The sequence below is a fragment of the Neopsephotus bourkii genome, unplaced genomic scaffold, assembly GCF_033783945.1.
Source record: "Neopsephotus bourkii isolate Nb327-2 ecotype Australia unplaced genomic scaffold, CSIRO-AGI_Nbou_v1 NB_700, whole genome shotgun sequence".
NCBI classification, from domain to species: Eukaryota; Metazoa; Chordata; class Aves; order Psittaciformes; family Psittacidae; genus Neopsephotus; species Neopsephotus bourkii.
In genome coordinates this window covers 129,854-148,819 of record NW_026901199.1, presented here as the reverse complement: position 1 = coordinate 148,819, position 18,966 = coordinate 129,854, and the positions used below count along the sequence as shown (strand labels likewise).

Below are 18,966 nucleotides of genomic sequence, written 5' to 3'. Positions count from 1 at the left end.
ATTGGAAGGAGGTACAAAGAGTGTGCACTGCTTTGTGGTCTTCTGCCCATTGATGTGCCCATAGCATCCAACAGCTCCAGACAAAATTATTCCTCCTGGGCCAAGGGATGTCCAGATTGACCAAGCAGGGGATGGACCAGTGGTGTGGCACCTTTGTGGAGGCTCAGACAGGGAAAGCTTTCCAGGATGCTGAGGGCTTTAGTGCATTTGCTGAGGAAAACAAAAGCAGTTCCCTCAGTTGCTCATAATATATTAAAAACGTGTCATCTCTTTTACTGTTCACAGGCACACAGTGGTTGCCCACCACTGCCAGGACTAGCTCTGTCTGTCCTCTCTACAGAGACAGCAGAGGTTCCCCCACTCCTCTTTGGTTACACTGTGGGTACATCTGGGCTAGCAAGACAGCCAGCTCCACTCCATGCCCTACTTGGGGTTCAGCCCTCTCAGGTGAGGACTAGCTGTCAGTACGAATGGGCAGCCAAGCTTTTATGCCCACATATTTACAAGCCACTGCTGAGATTGGCAGTGAAGCTGTCCCCCACAGGTGAATTCCTGTGCTGTAGAAACTCATGTCTTAGGAACTGAACCAAGACCATCAATTCATTTTCCTTGGCTCAACAAATTGCTATCAGGCAGCAACCAACTTCACCCATTGCCAGCAGAGACAGGATTCAAACTCCATGCGTAATTATTATCATTACACAAGCTAATTTTGTAGGGGAGGAGTTGCCGGTAGTCTAATATGACAGGCTTATCTATTAGCTTTTCAACTGGCTAGCAGTGCTGCTGATGGGCAGGGTGCTGCTCTGGACCAGTCCATCCCAGGATCAGTCCTGATCATGACAGACACCATCCAGGGGCATTGGGCAATATCAGAGCTTCACTTATGCAGGAAGAGAAGGGGACATGTAGCAACAGGACAAGGAGGAATGGCTTTAAACTCACAGAGAGGGATTTAGATTAAACATTAGGCAGAAGTTCTTCCTTGTGAGGGTGGTGAGGCCCTGGCACAGGGTGCCCACAGAAGCTGTGTCTGCCCCATCCCTGGAAGTGTTCAAGGCCAGGTTGGACAGAGCCTTGGACAACATGGTCTAGTGAGAGGTGTCCCTGTCAATGGCAGGGGGTCGGAACTGGATGATCTTAAGGTCCTTTCCAACCCAAACCATTCTATGATTCTATGTCAAACAAGAAGAGTTTGGAGAGAAGATGAAGCAGGAGATCAGAAAAAGGTTGACTCACCTACTCCTATAGAAGACCTTACAGTGGTCCTGAGGATAAGTTACTACTGGAAATCTTTGGCTGTGTTGTGCTTGTCCACCCTAAATCTCTGTGTGGGAGCTTTCCAATTCATATTTTGTATAAGCAGTTCCAAAACTGCAACAGTGAGCACCTGAAACATCATTATGACCAGGAAGCATTTATTTGACCTATTTGTAACAATCTGCCACATGCCATAAACCACAATGTACTGGTAAAATAAATAAGTGAAGCAATGCACTCATTAAAAATATAATAGCAAGTTGCCATCTTCAATTGTAGTCTAAGCTACTTTAATGATGCCATGTACTTCCAATGATTACGCTGCAGCAATAATGAATGGGGTTGTTTAAGGCAGTTGTGTGAGCCTTTCCAGAGCCAAAGTGTTTTCTTCTCTGATCTGGAAGAAGGTGTAAATACAAATCAGGCTCTGTGCTGACGTTTTCAGAAGCATCTAAGTGAGTTAAGGCCTTGAGCTTTATTTTTAAAAGTGACTTAAACTGAGCTCCCCAGCAATATGATGTTAGAGTTCCTTAACAGCTTTTAAAACCTGACCCTGACTCATGTCTTTATGGTCATGGTCCTGGCTCTGCTGCTGAATTAGTTTGTCACCTTGGCCAGCCACCTCCACCAGTCTGCATGTCTGAGTATTCTGTGTCTTTCTTTGCCCACTGGAATCCCTTCACTGAAAGACACAACTTCTGTCATGCTTTTTCAAAGCATCCATCTCAGTAGGGGCTTTAGTAAGGATGGGGCTTGGGGGTGGGACTATTAAGAAAATAATAAACATAATCCTGATTTCCAGGAATGAACTGTATGAATTTTATAGTAGGCCCATATGTTGTCCCAAACAAGCAACTACAATACCTTGGATGCTACTAAAAGGGTTTTTCCAACTAACAGGATGGAGTAGAATGCCCTGGATTTCTTGTTCCTTTGAGGTAAGGGAAAAGAAAGTGTGGGACAACATGTCTTTGACTGAGTGGTGTCCAGCCTCTAAATGGCGAAACAAGACTATAAAACACAGGATCGGTCTCTGTTTTCTGCCAGATCAGCACATTCTTTCTGTTATTGCAGTTATTGTTGTGTCTGAATACCTAATTAATTACAACAGTAAACGCTGGCTTCTTTAATCACAGCATCAGCTGTCCTAATCAATCTTAATAATATGGAATCTGTACTATGGCACCCATGAATTTTAATCTACATAAATTTCTTAAGACCTCTCTCAAGCTTGTTGTACGAAATGATGTAATTATGGATATAGATTAGGGCTGTAGAAAGCGATTTAAATTGGATTTAAGGAGAAGGTGAACAGACCCCTCCCATTCAGTTAGTTATTTATTTATTTTAACCCTGGCCTTCACATAGATTTTCTTTCCTATCATTTTTTTTATTCTCCTCACCCCTGACTGAACAGCCTGGCCTCTGACCACCCTCCACCTCATCCACCCTCCGAGAGGTGACAGTGGCCAAGCTGCAGCTCCTGAGAGAGGTGTAAAATACCTCCAGGGCGGTGAGAAGAAAGAATAAATGGGGCAGAGAACAAAGCTGTGGATCTGGGTGTTAACATCTGTTTGTAGACCAGTGCAGGGAGCAGCGCTACAAAATAGAATGATATAGATGGAATAAAACATGTCTGTTGGGAACCGCATAGGCAGTCAGAAGCAAGGACCAAAGAGGATGCCATGTAAGTGTAAGGTTTGCTACTTCCTTCCACCAAAGTGAAGGAAAACCCAGGGATCTTAGGGGCTGAAAATGTGCCAGACAATGCTTTTGTCTCTCAGAAACACTGGGCTTCTCTGATTCTTTGGCTTTCTCATATCCTGACACTATCCCATACCCCACTGAGGGCAATGCAAGGCCCCTTTTTGATGCCTTGGACAGTAATCATCATCCTTTTACTTCACCACTACCACTGGCTTCAGTGCAGCTCCTCCTGATTTACACCCCTGCCCATAACAGCCTTCTGTCCCCTACTTCCATTATCACCTGAGCACCTGAGCACCATATAACAGCTCTTCCTGGCCAGACACTGTAGCTGGGTTACAAGCATCTCAGGAGGGATTCTTTATAGAACATCACTTAAACTGATTTTATTTATTTTTAACAACGTGCTTCATTCTACTACCTCCATCCTTTCATTCTCAGACAAAAGTTAAATGTCAGGTCTAACACTAGCTGAATGCCCCTTTTAAAAAAAGTTTGATTTCAATCTCAAGATATATCAGTAGTAAGAAAGCTTCTTGGTGTTAATTTTAAAGCACTGGTATTTCATGCTGACTTGGGAAATCATCCTTGGGTTTTGGCATCAGGCAGAGGATTTGGAAAGTGACATTAACAGATCTACTTTCTTTGAAGGACTAGGGAGTCATTTCTTGACTTCTGCCTAATGAATAAGTGCTGCCTTCGTTAAATTTATATTTATGGCCATATAGTAGGTCATTGGCTTGTTTTATGTCTCCAGGTTTATGGAAGGTTATCTTGCCATGGTCACCTTGTGGCATCTTGGCCAGAATCATCTTGCAAAGAGACAATTGTATCCGAGCAGGATTTTTCCCGTAGAGATATGGAAATGATCAAATTAATATAAAGGTGATATCCAGGGATAAAGCTTTTGCCCTGAGCTGCCAAATGAAGTTACTGTTAGCATCTGTTTTCACAGTACACCTTTAGTTTGCCCTGGCAATACCGGATCCTTATCTTATGCAAAGCAGCAAGGCTACATTAACTTCAGCAGGACTGATGTGATTGATAGCTGTCCTTTGGCCTCTCAGAAGCCTTTCTCCTTCTTTCATTCCACCAGCTGATTCTCAGTGTGCATCTTACATCATGCTTAATCTCTTAAATGTCTGTATGTTGGACATAAGATCTCCATGAGTCTGACTACAAGGAAAGATATTTCAAATGTCAACCTATAGGCATATTTGCACAGATTGCCACCAGCACATCCATGGTCTTTTGAGGGTGGTAAAACTAGATACAGGTTAGTTCTGGTCCAAAACCCCATTTAATGTGCTTTACGATATCCATGTCCCTCATCTGGTGTCTTCTGTATCCCTATAGATGGTACCAGCCCGTACTCAGCTGTTTACATCTGGGTCACAGTGGGCTTACACCCTGGCACACACAGCATGCAGAAGAGCTGGGGTCTGTTCCCAGCCCGACATGCCCGTGTTCAACTAATACTTGCAGTACAGAGAAGACTGGCCAGCTGGATGGGGAGGATGGGTAGCTGGCGAAGGGTAACTCCTACCTTAGCAAAGCATGATGTGTGTGAAGGCCATAGGGGTGCAAACCCTATTAGGTTATACGTATCATATGGAGGAATAAAGCCACCTTCCTTCATTGTGTCCTTTTGTGAAAACACAGAAATGATGCATGTCTCCCCATCACTTTGAATTTTAGCACATGGTCTGCTCCATCCTGCAGCCACACATAATCCCTGGGGCAGTTTGGCTCTGGATCATAAGTCCGTCATACATCTGAGCCCTTGCTGAACTTCTTATGGGTCATTAATATGTAGGAGGACTGTCACTTTGCTGAACACAGCATGGCCACAACTTCCTCAAACCTTTAATCTGTGTCTTGAGATTTCTGGATCAATACCAGCAGTTGGCTTCATCCACACTACAGCTGGGAGTGCAGGCAGTTATGCCCTTCACTAGGTTTAATTCATCTGGCGGAGTGAGCAGCAGCATGAAGATATGCTCATGGCTGCCCAAGCTACCTTGGATTCATGCCGGGGTACCCAGGTGGCCCTGAAGTCTGTCTCCCTGCACCTTCACAGGCTGTGTTGGTCAGCATGTGGACATCTACTGTACTGAAACCACATCTTCACTGTCTGAGTAAATGCACTCCTCAAGCTAAGGAAGGCGAGGTCTTCAGGGAGAAAAGGTCATCACTTCTGTTTTTAAGAGCTGCCAAGTTAAATTCCTGCAGGTGGTGACTCACCACAACTGCTGTTCCCAAACAGCCAAGGTAGGGTATGAGACTACAAGTAGAACACAGAGCCCCAGACCAGGATTGCTGCTCCCTCTTCTGTCTGTTCCTACAGCCCTGGAAGGGCTCCTTTTGCTCCTTTTCAAAAGCACCCAGGAATTATTGTGTCAGTGCTAGGGTCTTGTCTGTTATGTCAGCCACCTTGATGTTCTTCACCTATGAGTAAGTGATTCCCAGCTTGGATCAAAGCTGGTTAAAGCCAGGGAAAAGTCTTCCCACTATCATGCATGTACTGTGAGCTGGAATAAATTTCCTGCATGATCTAGGATACAAGGCAGCTTCCTGAGAAAGAAACATCTAGTTAGATACTACCCTTGCTGACAAGTTCCTAAGATGCAGGAAAATAATGAAATCTAAAAGCTTAGTGTGGGAGAGGATGAAGGTTGCATTTAAAGGCTTGCTGTCCCAAACCCTTTAAATAAAGCATTTGTCCGGTTTTAATATTTAATTTTAAAGCTGATTTTCAGTATACATTTCCTAGGCATAATGGCGTAGTTATGATGGGCAGAGTATAGCTCCAAAGGCAGGTGAGATATACATAGATGGGGTAAGGCAAGGAGCTCGGTTGTGAGCACAGCAGCCCTATTAAGGACGTAGACTCAGCTATGGCTGAGATACTGAACAGTTCCCACATGTGCCTTGCTAAGGCAGGGAACAAGGGAAAGGACCACAGTCTGCCAGGTACGGCTCAGTGACTATCCATATCAACAGAGGCAATTGTTACTAATTGTGAGCATATCAGACAGAGAATGAGCATGCTTGATCCAGCTACAGCTGGAGAGGAAAGAAATGCTGTGAGTGTATCCCTCAAGCAGCAGAGACAGTTTCTTCTCCTAGCTCTATAAACTACTGAGTGCAACCAAGAAAAGGCAGTTGCTTTCAGGGCAGATACAGCAGATCATCTCCTTTACTGCAGACAAAAAACATAGTCTTGAAAAGACTTGCTCCCTTTACCTCATATCCCCTCATCTTCATCAGGAGATATCTTCTACCTGACAGGACTTGGTCACTTTGAGGGTTCAAGATATCATGATCCACTCTCCCAAAAGGGTGCAAGAACTGGTGTATCACTCAACCTTTCATAGCCGTTCAGTTTTCTTCTGGAGCAATATGCTCAGTGTTTTGTTTTAGAGGAAAACAGTTTTGAGCAGAAATTGAACAGGATTTAGTTGTTCCAAGATGACAGGAATAAGTGGAAATGGTTTTTACATTTTCTAAGCATTTCCTCCAGTTTCTTGGAGTATCTACTCTTTAAAGATATAGCTTTGCACCTCTACTATGCCTTCCACTGATGTCCCACAGGCTCCCTAAGATTGCAATCCCACCTATTTCTTCCTGTGACTTCCCCATCCTCAAAGACCTTATGATTCAGTTATTCCCTAATGAGCAGGAGCCTCTGAGCCTTAGCCAGCTAATTAAGTTTTCCCCCTCAAAGTTTGGTCTTCCCAAGATTCCTCATATTTTGGGAGAAAAGTGCAGGATCTTATAAGCTTCCATCACGATCAATGCTGGTCTTTGAAAATGAGCTTTGCACTGCCATTTACATCTGTAAGAAATAACTTTATCCATGTTCCCTGGGTCCTGTAACACCCATGTGCCAACCTCCCCCACATTTCTGCATACAGCCAGTGTCTCTCCTTGGATAGATCAATGCACCAGATTCCCTTCAAGATTCCCACACCTTTGCATCCTCCAAGCCCTTCCCTCCAGCCACACCTCTGTGCTAGTAGGAAGGAAAAAGGTGGGGTCGAGGGTGGAAAGTAGCAACTCACTAAGGGATTATCCTCCAAGTAAGAAGCTGGAGGAAACACATAAATGTAGAACTGCGCAGCACCAATAAATACAAATTAAACTCATAACAAGAAGTGAAATATTAGGGCTAAGGTGACATTTGGACTGGAGGTTCAGCCAAGCTTTGCTTTAAATTTTTTATTGCTGCAGATAAAGGAAGAGCTCATACACCACCTTTCTCTCTTTCTCTCCCTATCAACAAAAGGGGAAAAGGAAAACAAAAATCTTAACTAGCTTTGGTTGTATTTGAGCTAGACTTCAAAGTTTCTCAAAAATAAACAGTTTTTAAGGGGGAGGAATGCACACTTGTAAAGAGAGAAAATGCACTTTGAAGCCAACAAGGGACTGCATGCCTTATGCAGCGATTCACAGCATCCTCCCTGGAGCAGACAAGTGGCATCCTCCTCCCCTCCAAGCAGCATTTCCTTTTTCATGGGGGGATGCCTGGCAGCAACACAATCCTTCGAAGGGATGTTGGGATGGCAGGAGCCACTGCTTTGTTCTCTTCTCCTTCCTCCTGCTATGCCCTTCTTGTTTTGTGCTCTGATTGAAAGTTCCATGTGACTGTAGCTGTCACTGAGATCTGAGTTTGCACAGCACCTAGCACAGCGTCAGTCCTGGCTTAAGATGAGGGCTCTTCGGGGTTCATTACTGCCATGCCAAAAATGCACATGATCAGAGGTGGGCTCCATAATTTAAGCTTGGGAAAGGAGGGGAGAAGTTTGTGTGTCTGTGTCCTCTGTTCCAAATGTCACAGAGTTGTTGGTGGCTGGGTGACAGAGCCCTGTTGGATATGATGGGGAGGCTCTGTACTGTCCTGTCTTTTGGGTGTCTGAGCTGCTCCCATTCTGGGACCTTCAGCCCCTGGTGTGTCTGTCTCATATCACATACCGGTAGGGTGGGGAAAAGGACAGTGCCTGTCATGTTTTAACCCCTTGATTCCTTCTCTTTCTTGTGTCTCCACAGCACAAAGCCCCACTGCAGCAGACCCCTTGCAACAAGCCTACGCTGGAGTGCAGCAGTACGCAGGTCGTTAGTATTAACACTTTCTCTCAATAAACTTTTTTCTTCTGTAAAGCCTTTAATCTCTGAACACACCTGAGGAGCCTGGGGAAAGGGAGGTGTTTGGTGATACAGGGGCAAGCTGGGGGCCACAGACTGTCAGGTTAAATTCACACTTCTTCTGAAAACATATAGCCCGTTGCCTTCTCTCCCAGTGGGGTCAGCCTCCTTCTTTCCCTCAGGGAACGGCTGCCACTGACCTGTACCTTGGTGCAGCTTCATTGGCAGGACCAGGTCCAGTCTGCTTAGAACAGTGCTCAAGTGCCAAGTCAGCCCACTGGTTTGGAGGACACTTTGTGTAACAGATCTCCTTGGTACTGCAGCAAGGAGGTGAGATGGGCATCCAGACCCTGCAAAGCCACTGCTGCTGTGCCTGGCAGGGTATGGTATCTCCGCATACAACCATGTTTCAGGGTGCATCTACATTAGTCATACCCCAGCTATGTAGTCTGAGGCTTACTTAAGAGCTATGCAGACATACGTCTTGCTTCTCAGCAGCTTTCTCCACAGCTCATAGTAAGCCAGCCTCCACTCTTATCGTCCTGTCTGCTGAGCAGCTCCTTTGCAGTTGATGGACTGACACCAGCCAAAGTGACCTGGTGCAGACCATGACCCCACTGTGTTCAGCCTCCCCTCACGAGGTGTCCATGGCCAGCGTTGCAAGGAAGCTGCCACCCCAAAGTCATTATTTCCTGTGGTAACTGGAGCAATTGTGGTCTCCCACTGAGGAATGGCTATTATCTCATGTCAGCACTGTATCTGGAAACTTAATTTAATTCTTCATGTAAGGCTTCATTTGCCAGTGTTTTAGTTATTGTCATTTATTGCTTGTGAGGTTTGATAGATGGGAAGCAGCTCAACCCTTTGAGCTGTTAATTAACCCCTCTGCACACACATGGCCCCTATCCCCCTCTCTCTGGGCTCACAGGCGACCTGTACTCTGTATTTTTAGCAGCAAGGCACATCATCTGCCATCTGTGGTAGTGAATGGCTCCCCTTGTCTTCTTGGTGGGGGAGCTGAGATGGGGAAAATTGTTTAATTGCTGCACACTGTTTCCACCGTGTTTGTGTTGGAGAGAGGAAGTCTCTATGGACGTGAAAGAAAATGTACGTCTGAGAGCATATGTGCAACTGTGCTTATATGGTGTGGGTATACGGAGGTTTGAATAAAGGAGGAAACATGCATGTGAACTCTTTTTATAAGCATATGAACTAACTAGGGTGCGAGAGAGATTAGATGGAGAAAAGTGTGCATGCACTGAGTGGCTGTCAGCATGGGCATCGACACACTGAGCTCATGAATGAATGTGTTTGTGGCACCATCTGGGATGCTTACGCATCTCTGCTGGGAAAGAACTCAGCAGAGACCCCCATTTACATGGTATGGTTGTCCCCAGTGTTATTGCTGGTGAAACTGAAGGGAGGGTGGGTGCTTAGGGCCATGTGGCACCTCCTGGGGCACAACCATAGCTCTGCCATATCTCAGGCTGCCCTTCACAGAGAAAAAGTGCAGCGGAAAGCCCACTTCTAGCTTGCTATGATGGTTTCAAAGCCATCATACACTCCTTGAAATGAAAAATGAAAGCTCCTTGCTTCCCACCGCTGAAATCTGTTTCTCTTTCTTCTCTCCCTTTCTCTCTCCTGTAGCTGCTTATCCTGCTGCTTATGGCCAGATTAGCCAAGCCTTCCCACAGCCACCTCCCATGATCCCACAGCAACAGAGAGAAGGTGAGTAAACAGGCTGTCCTCCTTTCTGGCCCCAACACACCATCCTCACCACATTGTTTCCGCTCCTCATACACTTAGAGAAGTACCCATTAAACACCCAATTTCTTCGAATCCTTGGCCCACTGACTCCTTTCCCTGTTTCCATATGTGACACAGCACCACTGACACTAACAATAGTATGCAGGAACATCCTCATGGGCAATTGTGACTGAGATGTCCTCAGTCCTCCAGAAAGGGAGCATGCTGAAGTGCATGGGCCATGGAAAGACCTGCTAGCAGCATAGGCAGTAATGTCCAGTGGCAGTCTGTATTCAAGAGAAGTGACAAGAACATGGATAAAAAAGCAATTTAGTTGGAATAAAGAATTTAATAAGGAACAGAGCCCTGGTGGCCTTTTATTGGACGCCAGTAACATGGTTTCAGACACCTGCTGTTTAGAGAACAAGGGTCTGCTATTTAGAGGAGCTGATGTGGTCCTTTCAGCACCCTTTGATAATCTGGAAACATCAATCAGCCCTTTTAGAGCAAAATCTCCACATCAGGAGGGGACGAATCATGTAGTGAAAGTACCTGTTTCTTTACACTGAATATAAAAAGAGTTGGGTTATCTAGGCTGCAGGACTGGATGGCTTCACTGGAGACATGAAATGTAAGGAGACATGAATCTCCCACTACTGCATATAAATACTTTGGGGGGCAACCATGACATGTGATGTTCCCTTTACAGGCAGTGGGGAGCAGTGGGATCCTCAGAGGCAACCTGCTCAGGTGGTCCCAGTCATCCTCCAGAGAATCACTGCTCCCTTTGGACAAGAGGATCCTGCTTGCCTAAGTGAGGCATTTAAGTCAGGTGCTTCAGTTTAGAGACCCTCATTTTAATAATTACATTTCAACTTTTATCCTCTAGTAGATCTTTAATTCGGATATACTCTATGATATCTGTGTTATTACATATATATAATGACATCTAATATTTTAACGTAGTGCAACAGTAAATGAAATGAATCAGGATTACACCATCAAACTAAAATATTCTAGTAGACTAGAACTACTTTGAGGGAAAAATCTAATTTTGAAAGAAAATTAGAAATGTCAGCATTTCGATCTAATTTGGAATTAATTTTTTTTCGATGTCAGAATTTCCTGGGGAACACAACTTCCAGCTCCTGATTAGCTCTAGTACATGTCCCTGCTGTGAGAACAGATGCACAGACCTAACGTATCATTACAGAGATGTTTCCCCCATGCTGAAGGACTTTGCTTTTTATTACTTACTGGGGTTAGATTAAGCACAGGACAAAATGGTGAGCAGATCATTGCTCAACACAGCATTGCACCAGGAACCGTCAGAAGCAAAGCAGTGCTGTGAACACTTTGAAGACCCACTTCCCAAAGCCCCCTGTGTTCCAATGCATGGTGTGCTGCTGTGGGTTGACGGTGAGTGTCACCCAGTGGACAAGCTGTCTCATAACTCCTCACTTCTTCCTGTAAGCAGCTGATACCGAGGATGGTTGGGGACCAGACGTACGAGATGAACCTCCAGTCCGATACATAGAATCATCTCCATTTTCCCGCAGTGTTTAGATGTTGTGGCTTTCTCTGCTGGTTGTTCAAGGGAGAATCTCTAAGGCACAACACTCCTTTTTAGCAGAGATTTTTAAGCATCTCTAACCCTTAACAGGAAAACACAGCAAGAGGGAACTCTAATAATAATAATGCTCAGTGCTGAGAAGAGTACTTTATGTTTGCAAGGATGTGCACAAACATTGATTCGTTAATGAACCAGCCCTAGCACAACAATAACATCGATGATCACATTGTTAATAACAATGTTAATTCTCTGCTCCCAGATCCCTGTTGGATAACAAGCCCAGAGCCACTTGGCTGCTGCAACATTCCTATAGAGACTAGTCATTACTTCCATAGAAGCACCGAGGCTGCCAGCAGCTGACGGGGCATATAGGGTAGAACAAATTCAGAAAGATCAAAGCCATAGAGATGAAGCCTTGATTCGGGCCACATCAACCAGGCAAAACTTGGGACTAATTTTAAATTTGTAGCTTCTGAAACTAAAAGTACACTTAGATATTAAAATAAAGTGTTGCAGGCTTCTGACTCCCCTATGCTCTGTGCTCAAACATGCTGGAACTGAACAGCAAGCATGATTCTTGGTCTTGAGGATGCAGTAATAGACAGCTGATGTCAGCACAGGTATATGTATGGAGTTTACTCATGTCAACAGTGGACATGCGGGGATAGGTTGGGTTTGCGGCTGTCCACCATATACCCCCCACAAACTAACAATGAGCTGAAGGGTGAAGAGCATGGACAGAGTATGGTCTGCCTGTAATTTACAGACTGTTCATAAACTGTGTATTCCTTAAACCGTTTCTTTCATTTTTGTCTGAACCAAGTCTACCTGTGCTTCCTGTGTATTAATGAACAGAAATATCTATAAGTTAAAGCCATAAAAGCAAGAGCTGTTGCAGGTGTCAGAGTAGAAATGGACCTTGACACTCTTCTCATGATGTGTCATGAGGGTTAGATTTAGAGCTGACTTACATCTCTTCTGAAAACCAAAGCATGTGTAAAAAATTTTAGTACTGTATTCAGCACTAAACTGCCAAGTATTCCAATCTCTGATAAGTACAGAAGCATTCTAGAATGGTTTGGGTTCGAAGGGACCTTAAGGACCATCTGCTTCCAACCCCTATGCCATGAACAGAGACACCTTTTACTAGACGAGGTTGCTCAAAGCCCCATCCAACCTGCCCTTGAACTCAACAATACCTTTCTCTCCAACAAGATAGTTGGACTCTGTCACTAAGGTTTTGCCACACCAGCTGTGATCTTCCTCTTGCCTCAGTGACCATAACAGAGTCCTTTAAAACTCATTGCATATGTACACTGAGAGCTAAGTTAGGTCTTCACAGCATTCTGAGGTGAAGAAGTCATGCCTTTAAATTCTTTGAAATATATATGAATATATTAAGAGTTTGTCATACACATAAGCATATAGTCTTCCACAGAGTGCCCAGATTAACTTGATTTAGGCAAAAAAAACCCAACAAAACACAAGGTAGAAGAGCTGAGGCAGACAGATCTTGTCTTGTGCATTCTTTATCAAGGAGTCTAACTGTGATAGGTAAGTTATGGATGAATAGATTTAACAAGAAATTACCTGTTAAATTCTAATGGCAGAATTTTCCTATGTGAGGATGGTAAAACAAATCAAAGTACATCATATTGTTTCTTAGTAGCAGATGGAGTTTTCAGCATTGGAAATTACTGAAAACCCTCTGTAGCTGGGAACAGAGCAAATCTGGCCTTGAATGTCTGAGTTGATATGGGAAGCCAAAGTATGGCTTTCCCAGACACATTTCAGAGCTGATCTGGGCTTTGACGGTGGTCTCTGCTTTTCCACATCTTCCCTGGTCTCTTCCTCTCAGTCTCCAAGGAGTGTGAAACAAGACTGATTTCAAGGTGAACTAAGGGTTGTTCTCTCCTTGAGACCAATCTTTAAACCTGGTGTAGATTAAATTGTGTGCCTCCTGGTCTCCCTTACGCCTTAGTAGGTGGTTCTCAGCACACGCAGGCAGAATCCCTACTCATGCACAACACATCCAAGATTCCAGGAAATGCAGCTGGTATTTTTGAAAGAATTTGCCAGTTTTACAGAGCAAACTGCTGGCTCTGGTGATGTCGGTGGGAATTTTGCCACTAATTACAACAAAGCCAAGATTTTACCCATTCTATTATAATGTGCATCTCAAATCCCACAGCAGAAGTGCTCTGGGGCATGTTCAGATGAAGGAATGAATTTTTGCCTGCTATTCTGGCCTGTGGTCTTCTCCTGGGCAGAATTTTGTCAATTCTAACAGACACCTAAGGGGGTCGGTGTTTGTTTAACACTTTCAGACTGTTTCAGATCTAGTTTACCATGCCAGTAACTCCACATTTTGTGGAAATAAGCTGCAGCAAGGACTGGAGAAGGGATAGTTGCTCTGTGAGGAGGCTAAAGAAGAGGCAGACAGGAGGAGGAGGAGGATGGAAAAACTTGGCATGAAATAGGGGAGCCTGATTGTGGGCCACTGAGGTTCAAATGTAATTTAGCTAAGCAGATGACCGGGTGCCTAATTAGTTAATTATCCCACTATCCCCCCCATTTGGAAGAAACCCTGTTACCATCCTCACGACCTCTAGGAAATGCACAAGATGCAAAGGATCAGCTGTTCCTTCGTGACAGTCCTTTTAGCAAATTAGTGGGGAAAATTGTGCTTAGCAAATATTCATTAGGGCTTCATTTTCCATTAATCCAAAAGGAAATGTGGAAAGCCTGTGACTTCAATCACGCTGAGGCCCAGGAATTTTAATGAGCTTTAAATGGGCATCTGCCAGAATCCTGACTTCGCTGTACTTCTCCTGCCAGCCGGGGGGATGAGTAATGGCTAATAAAAGGTGGGAGCATCTAGGCGAACTCCTCTCCCTAACAGGAAAGGCAAAGTTGTAATTTGCTGTGTTATGACACTGTAATTGTGCCCTGATGAAGAAAACAACAGTATTAAAAAACCTTTTCCTTCCCCACACTGTGTCCCAGAGGTAAATGGGGGGAAGCTGGATGAGTCAGGTCACAGGGTTGTAGGCAGAAGGGCTGGGGTAAGGAGGAAATCCTCCTCTCTGTCCTATTATCCTTGCATCAATGAGCACATACCGTATTCCCTTCATCTTAAGCCCCTGAGCAAAGCAGAGATGGAGTTACCTGTTTAGGTCAGTGCAGAGCTGGGCAGCAGCTGGAAGTACCATTGAAAATAAGACCATGAAAGAAACCAATCCTTGCCTCCTCAAACTATAAAGTTTTCTGCTAGTGGACACTGCAAGGGGTTTAAATGTTTATTTTTGTCAACAGAACCACTTGGACACTCCCATTCCTTTTGACTTTTCCTCAAGTACAACTTGCTTAAAAATAAAAGTCCCACTGAAAAGCTTCATTCTTGGTTATTTGACCAGAGGCAGCTTTTCCCTTCTTTTTGCCCCAAAATACAACTTCCACCAAATATTTTCTGAAGGTCTGTATTTTAACATAACTGAATATTCCGGCTAAAGAGTCCTCTCAGGATATTTTTCCGTGAACCCTCTGAAGTCTTTAAGAGTATAGGTTACAGCATTGAGGAAAAAAGGCAAGTCCTCTTGCCCAGTAATTAAGATTTGTAATCTGTCCTTGAGACCCTCTAGAATGGGAGACATGCTCAAACTGTGCAGATTTGGTGAGTCTTCAGGCTGGGTCAAGCTGGGGGGTTTAATGTTAAATTCTACAGAACAAAATAAGACTGTGTGTTTGTGCGTATCTGTCTACTTGTTTACATAGTTCTCACACAGATACAAGAAAGATAATGAAAGTTCTGCATGCAGACACTGAGAAGAGGGAAAGGTTAGTGTGGGCCACCCAAAACTCTATGGGTTAAATGAGATTGTGAGGAGCAAAGAAAAACTATGGATAGCATTCTTGAATTCTTTTAGTTCTTGTTCCTCCATTCTGTCTTTCCATGGCCACATGTGCTGCTGCATTCCTCTGTTTCTGGGTTTTATCCTAGTGTCTGTCCTGGGAAGGTTAATGAAGTTAGCATAGCCTCTGGGTGACTTTCTGAGCTGCTGGTCTTCTTCTTTGTCCATCCTTCTGGGAGCCTACACACTGCTTCCTAGAGGTGACCCTTTATCCATCAGAGAGAGGAGATGACAACATAAATCACAGTGTACTTTTTCATATCCTGTTTCTCTTCATTCATGTGTCTTCTTTTTCTCTTGACAGGACCAGAGGGCTGTAACCTGTTTATCTACCATCTGCCCCAGGAGTTTGGGGATGCTGAGCTGATGCAGATGTTCCTGCCTTTCGGTAATGTCATCTCCTCGAAAGTGTTTGTGGATCGGGCGACAAACCAAAGTAAATGCTTTGGTGGGTAAAGATAACAAAACAATTAGATTCATCCAGGAAGGGGCTTTCTCTAAATACTTTACCTTTCAAACTGCTTTCTTTCTGCTTAAGCTTTATAATTTCTCTCAATTTATTCCTGTCAATACTTTCCCCCTTCCCTCTTTCTCTCCTAATTGTCTCATGCTCAGAGTTGTATGCACTGCTTAGAAGTGAAGGATTGGCATCTCACCAGCAGCAAGGTGTTGAGGCTGCTGGTGGTCTGGTGGAAAATGTACCCCCCTTGGAAGGGGAGGTGGGGAGGGTATAGAAAAGACTAAAGTGTATGGAGCAAAATGGAGGGGGATGGAGGGGTAAGTGAAGTGCTGACAGGGTCAGCAGTGGGAGTATGTGGCAGAAGGGGAATTGCTATACCTAAGCAAAATGAAAAACAGGCCATGGGGTTGAAGGGAATACAGAGCTGTGATTGCAGCTTCCATAAGACTACAAGGGGACAAGGGCTGAACATCAGCTGAAAGCCTAATTTTCTGGAGGGATGGCTGCTTGGTGGACTGTAGGTAGACATGGCCTGAGGCCACTGAACCCCAGCCAGCACCACAGCAGATACAAACTGAGCTAACCCTGTGCCTCAGCTGATAGACCATGCTAAGAAGCTGGGTGTGAAAACTGCACCATGCTCACACACCTCTGGCCCTGCTGATGGCTCAACCCTACCAGCTGGAGAATGGAAAGAGCCATCTGTGAGCCACCACCTAGGGAGCATCCTTAGCTGGTGGCTTAGCAACAGGAGGGCTCAGCCAGCCAGCAGCCGTGTGGTGATGTGCCCATGGTGTCTCAGTAAGATCCTGCTGTCTACGAAGGTGTTGCTGCGAAGGGTCCCCTGTGGCAGTATGGCAGCATGGCAGCATAGAGACCCTGCTGCACTGGATCCCATCCCACCTGGTGGACAGTGGATCTCCCCCATCCATGTGCCCTCCACTGGGATATGCAATTCCTGGTTCTCTGCCATCTCTTTGCAGACCTTCCCTGAGAAGTGCAACCAGACAAACTATTGCTTTTCTTTTCCTGTTACTTGAAGCTAACTGGGACTCTGTCTCTCAGACAAACTTCCAGAGTTCAGACCCACTGGAGTTTCATTTGATTTTAAAGCCACTCTCAGTCTCCACACTATGCTTCCCTTCCATGCTGCCTTCCCCTTTCCCCTTCTGAACAGCTCTCTCCCCAGAACTCTTACTTCATGCCTTGCTAGCTATGGTGCATGCCAGACAGTGCTTCCAGCTGTTTCATGCCCCTTCTCCATCCATAGTTCCTCCTGCCCATCCACAGAGGGTCTGGGTAGGCTATTTCCCCCTTTGAAAAAGCTCTGTCCCCTGATGTGAGGCAACACAGCATCATCGGGTTGCTGCACTTTCATGCACTAGAGAATGGAGGACAAAGATTTTGGTGTGAAGATGCAGTTGGGAAATTCAAGTGAGACATTATTAGCTCCATTCTCTCCAGAGCCCACCTGCTTTTCAGGGTTTTAACCACATGAAAGCTTGTAACAACATAAGCAGACCAGCAAAGCTCTAGGTGACACTGAGAGATAATGTTCCTAGGATATCCACTAATCGGACCTTTGGCAATGAACTTGCCATTCCTATCATAATTGTTTAGGTGACTACTGAGCCTGTTTCCCTACGTTTTGACAAACGGGAAGACCGCAGGTAAATAGAGATACAAGCTAAGAGTCAAGTCCAGTAAGGGATAGTATCTTGTGGACAGGTATTCACCTTACCTTCTCTTAGCTCAAGGCTTTCTGGTTACAAGGATCCACAAGGATAGCAACACATATCCTTGCAACACATATCTAGCTTGTTGGGCAGGGTTGTGGGGGTTATTTTATGGCTGTTTTCAGGGTACTTGGAGATTGTGATTGATAGCTGAGCAGGAATTAAGGGATCTTAGCAGGAATTTCTCTTAACATTGTGTCTTACTGGAAGAAACTAAACAGTTTGCTTGATGAAATAAACTCAAAAACTAGTGGTGAGATATTCCAGCCCAAAACCGGGAAAGGGCTCTGGATGTGTTCACTCAACTGCATAGGCAAGAAAAGGCAGGAATTAAAGGTTGCTAGTAGATCTTAGTCACCCAGTGTTAGCTTTAGAGACACAAATACCCAAGTACAATCATTTTGGGGTCCCAGGGATCAAGCCCCGGTTTTCTCCGGCTTTAGCTTACTTTCCCATAGTGCCTGCTGTGACTGCTGGTCTCAGACAAATGTTTTGACAATGCTGCCGTGTGCACCACCTCCAGAAGGACAGAAACAGCAGAAGTACAGGTAGCATGTCATGCTCCTCTTCAAACCCTTGCACCCAGCTGACCCTTAACTTTAAAGCAATGCAAAAACGTGTATTACAGAAAATCAGGCCTTTCGTTTGTTTTGCTAAGTCCACTGAAAATGCCAATTATCATAATTTTTTCTTCAGAAAGTCAATTAAAAAATAAAGTTACCTTTTCTTAAAGGCATTTTATTAACTTTGAAAGGGTTTTATTAACTTTGAAAGTAAGAAAACTCTTTCCTTTTCTGCTTAAACGTTTCCCAAAACTCAACATGTAAAAACACAGCATTTGCATTCTGTTTCACTTTTTTTTCAACCCAGCTACAGCTCTCCAACTGGTAGCCTGGGGGGACAATTCTGTCTGGCCCCAGAAAGATATTCCACCATTATATGACCTTTTAAAATGTATCTGCTATGCAGATCCCAAGTAAATTGCCATAACAGAATCTAGCCCCAGGTTGTTGAGAAATTGTCAAGAAGTCCTGCTTTAGACAAACTTTAAAAATTCCATGAATAAAAATGTCACCATGTTTTTTCCATGGGAACAGAAAGTATTTCGTTTGCTGCTCATGTCTCACTGTTGGATTGCTGTAAGCAGCTGGTCCAAATGGAGTGAGTCAGTACAGCAGCATCTCAAAAAAGGACTTCTATTCCTTTCTGTTCGGCTCTCAATTCTCTCCTGCATTTCCAGCTCAGAATGATCTCCTTTGACCATTACAGTCAGGATAGTGTAGAAGCAGCCACCAGCATCTTACAAAGGAAGCAAGATCAGCCACAGGCCTTTGTCCTGGTTTCTGAAGTCCATGATCCTGCAGAGACCCTAGCACATGAACATGCTGAAGAAACCAGGCTGTGGTCATGAAGCCTTTGACTTTCCCA

At 44.6% G+C, this 18,966-nt stretch overlaps 1 protein-coding gene across 15 annotated transcripts in view; it reads left to right on the top strand.

Annotated features, from left to right (window-relative positions):
* The window catches only part of CELF4 (CUGBP Elav-like family member 4), a 146,123-nt gene that overhangs the window by 40,777 nt on the left and 86,380 nt on the right, over positions 1 to 18,966 (top strand). For 5 of the 15 annotated variants that reach the window (XR_009725470.1, XM_061353821.1, XM_061353819.1 and 2 more), the window contains 4 exons: positions 8,017 to 8,082; positions 9,760 to 9,840; positions 10,568 to 10,690; positions 15,647 to 15,790. Coding sequence is in view for 14 of the 15 variants with exons in the window: in XM_061353821.1 (XP_061209805.1) it covers positions 8,017 to 8,082; positions 9,760 to 9,840; positions 10,568 to 10,690; positions 15,647 to 15,790 (414 nt within the window). In the remaining variant the exon portion in view is untranslated. The remainder of the gene's footprint in view (positions 1 to 8,016; positions 8,083 to 9,759; positions 9,841 to 10,567; positions 10,691 to 15,646; positions 15,791 to 18,966) is intronic. The other 10 variants (XM_061353822.1, XM_061353833.1, XM_061353826.1 and 7 more) reach the window with 6 other exon arrangements.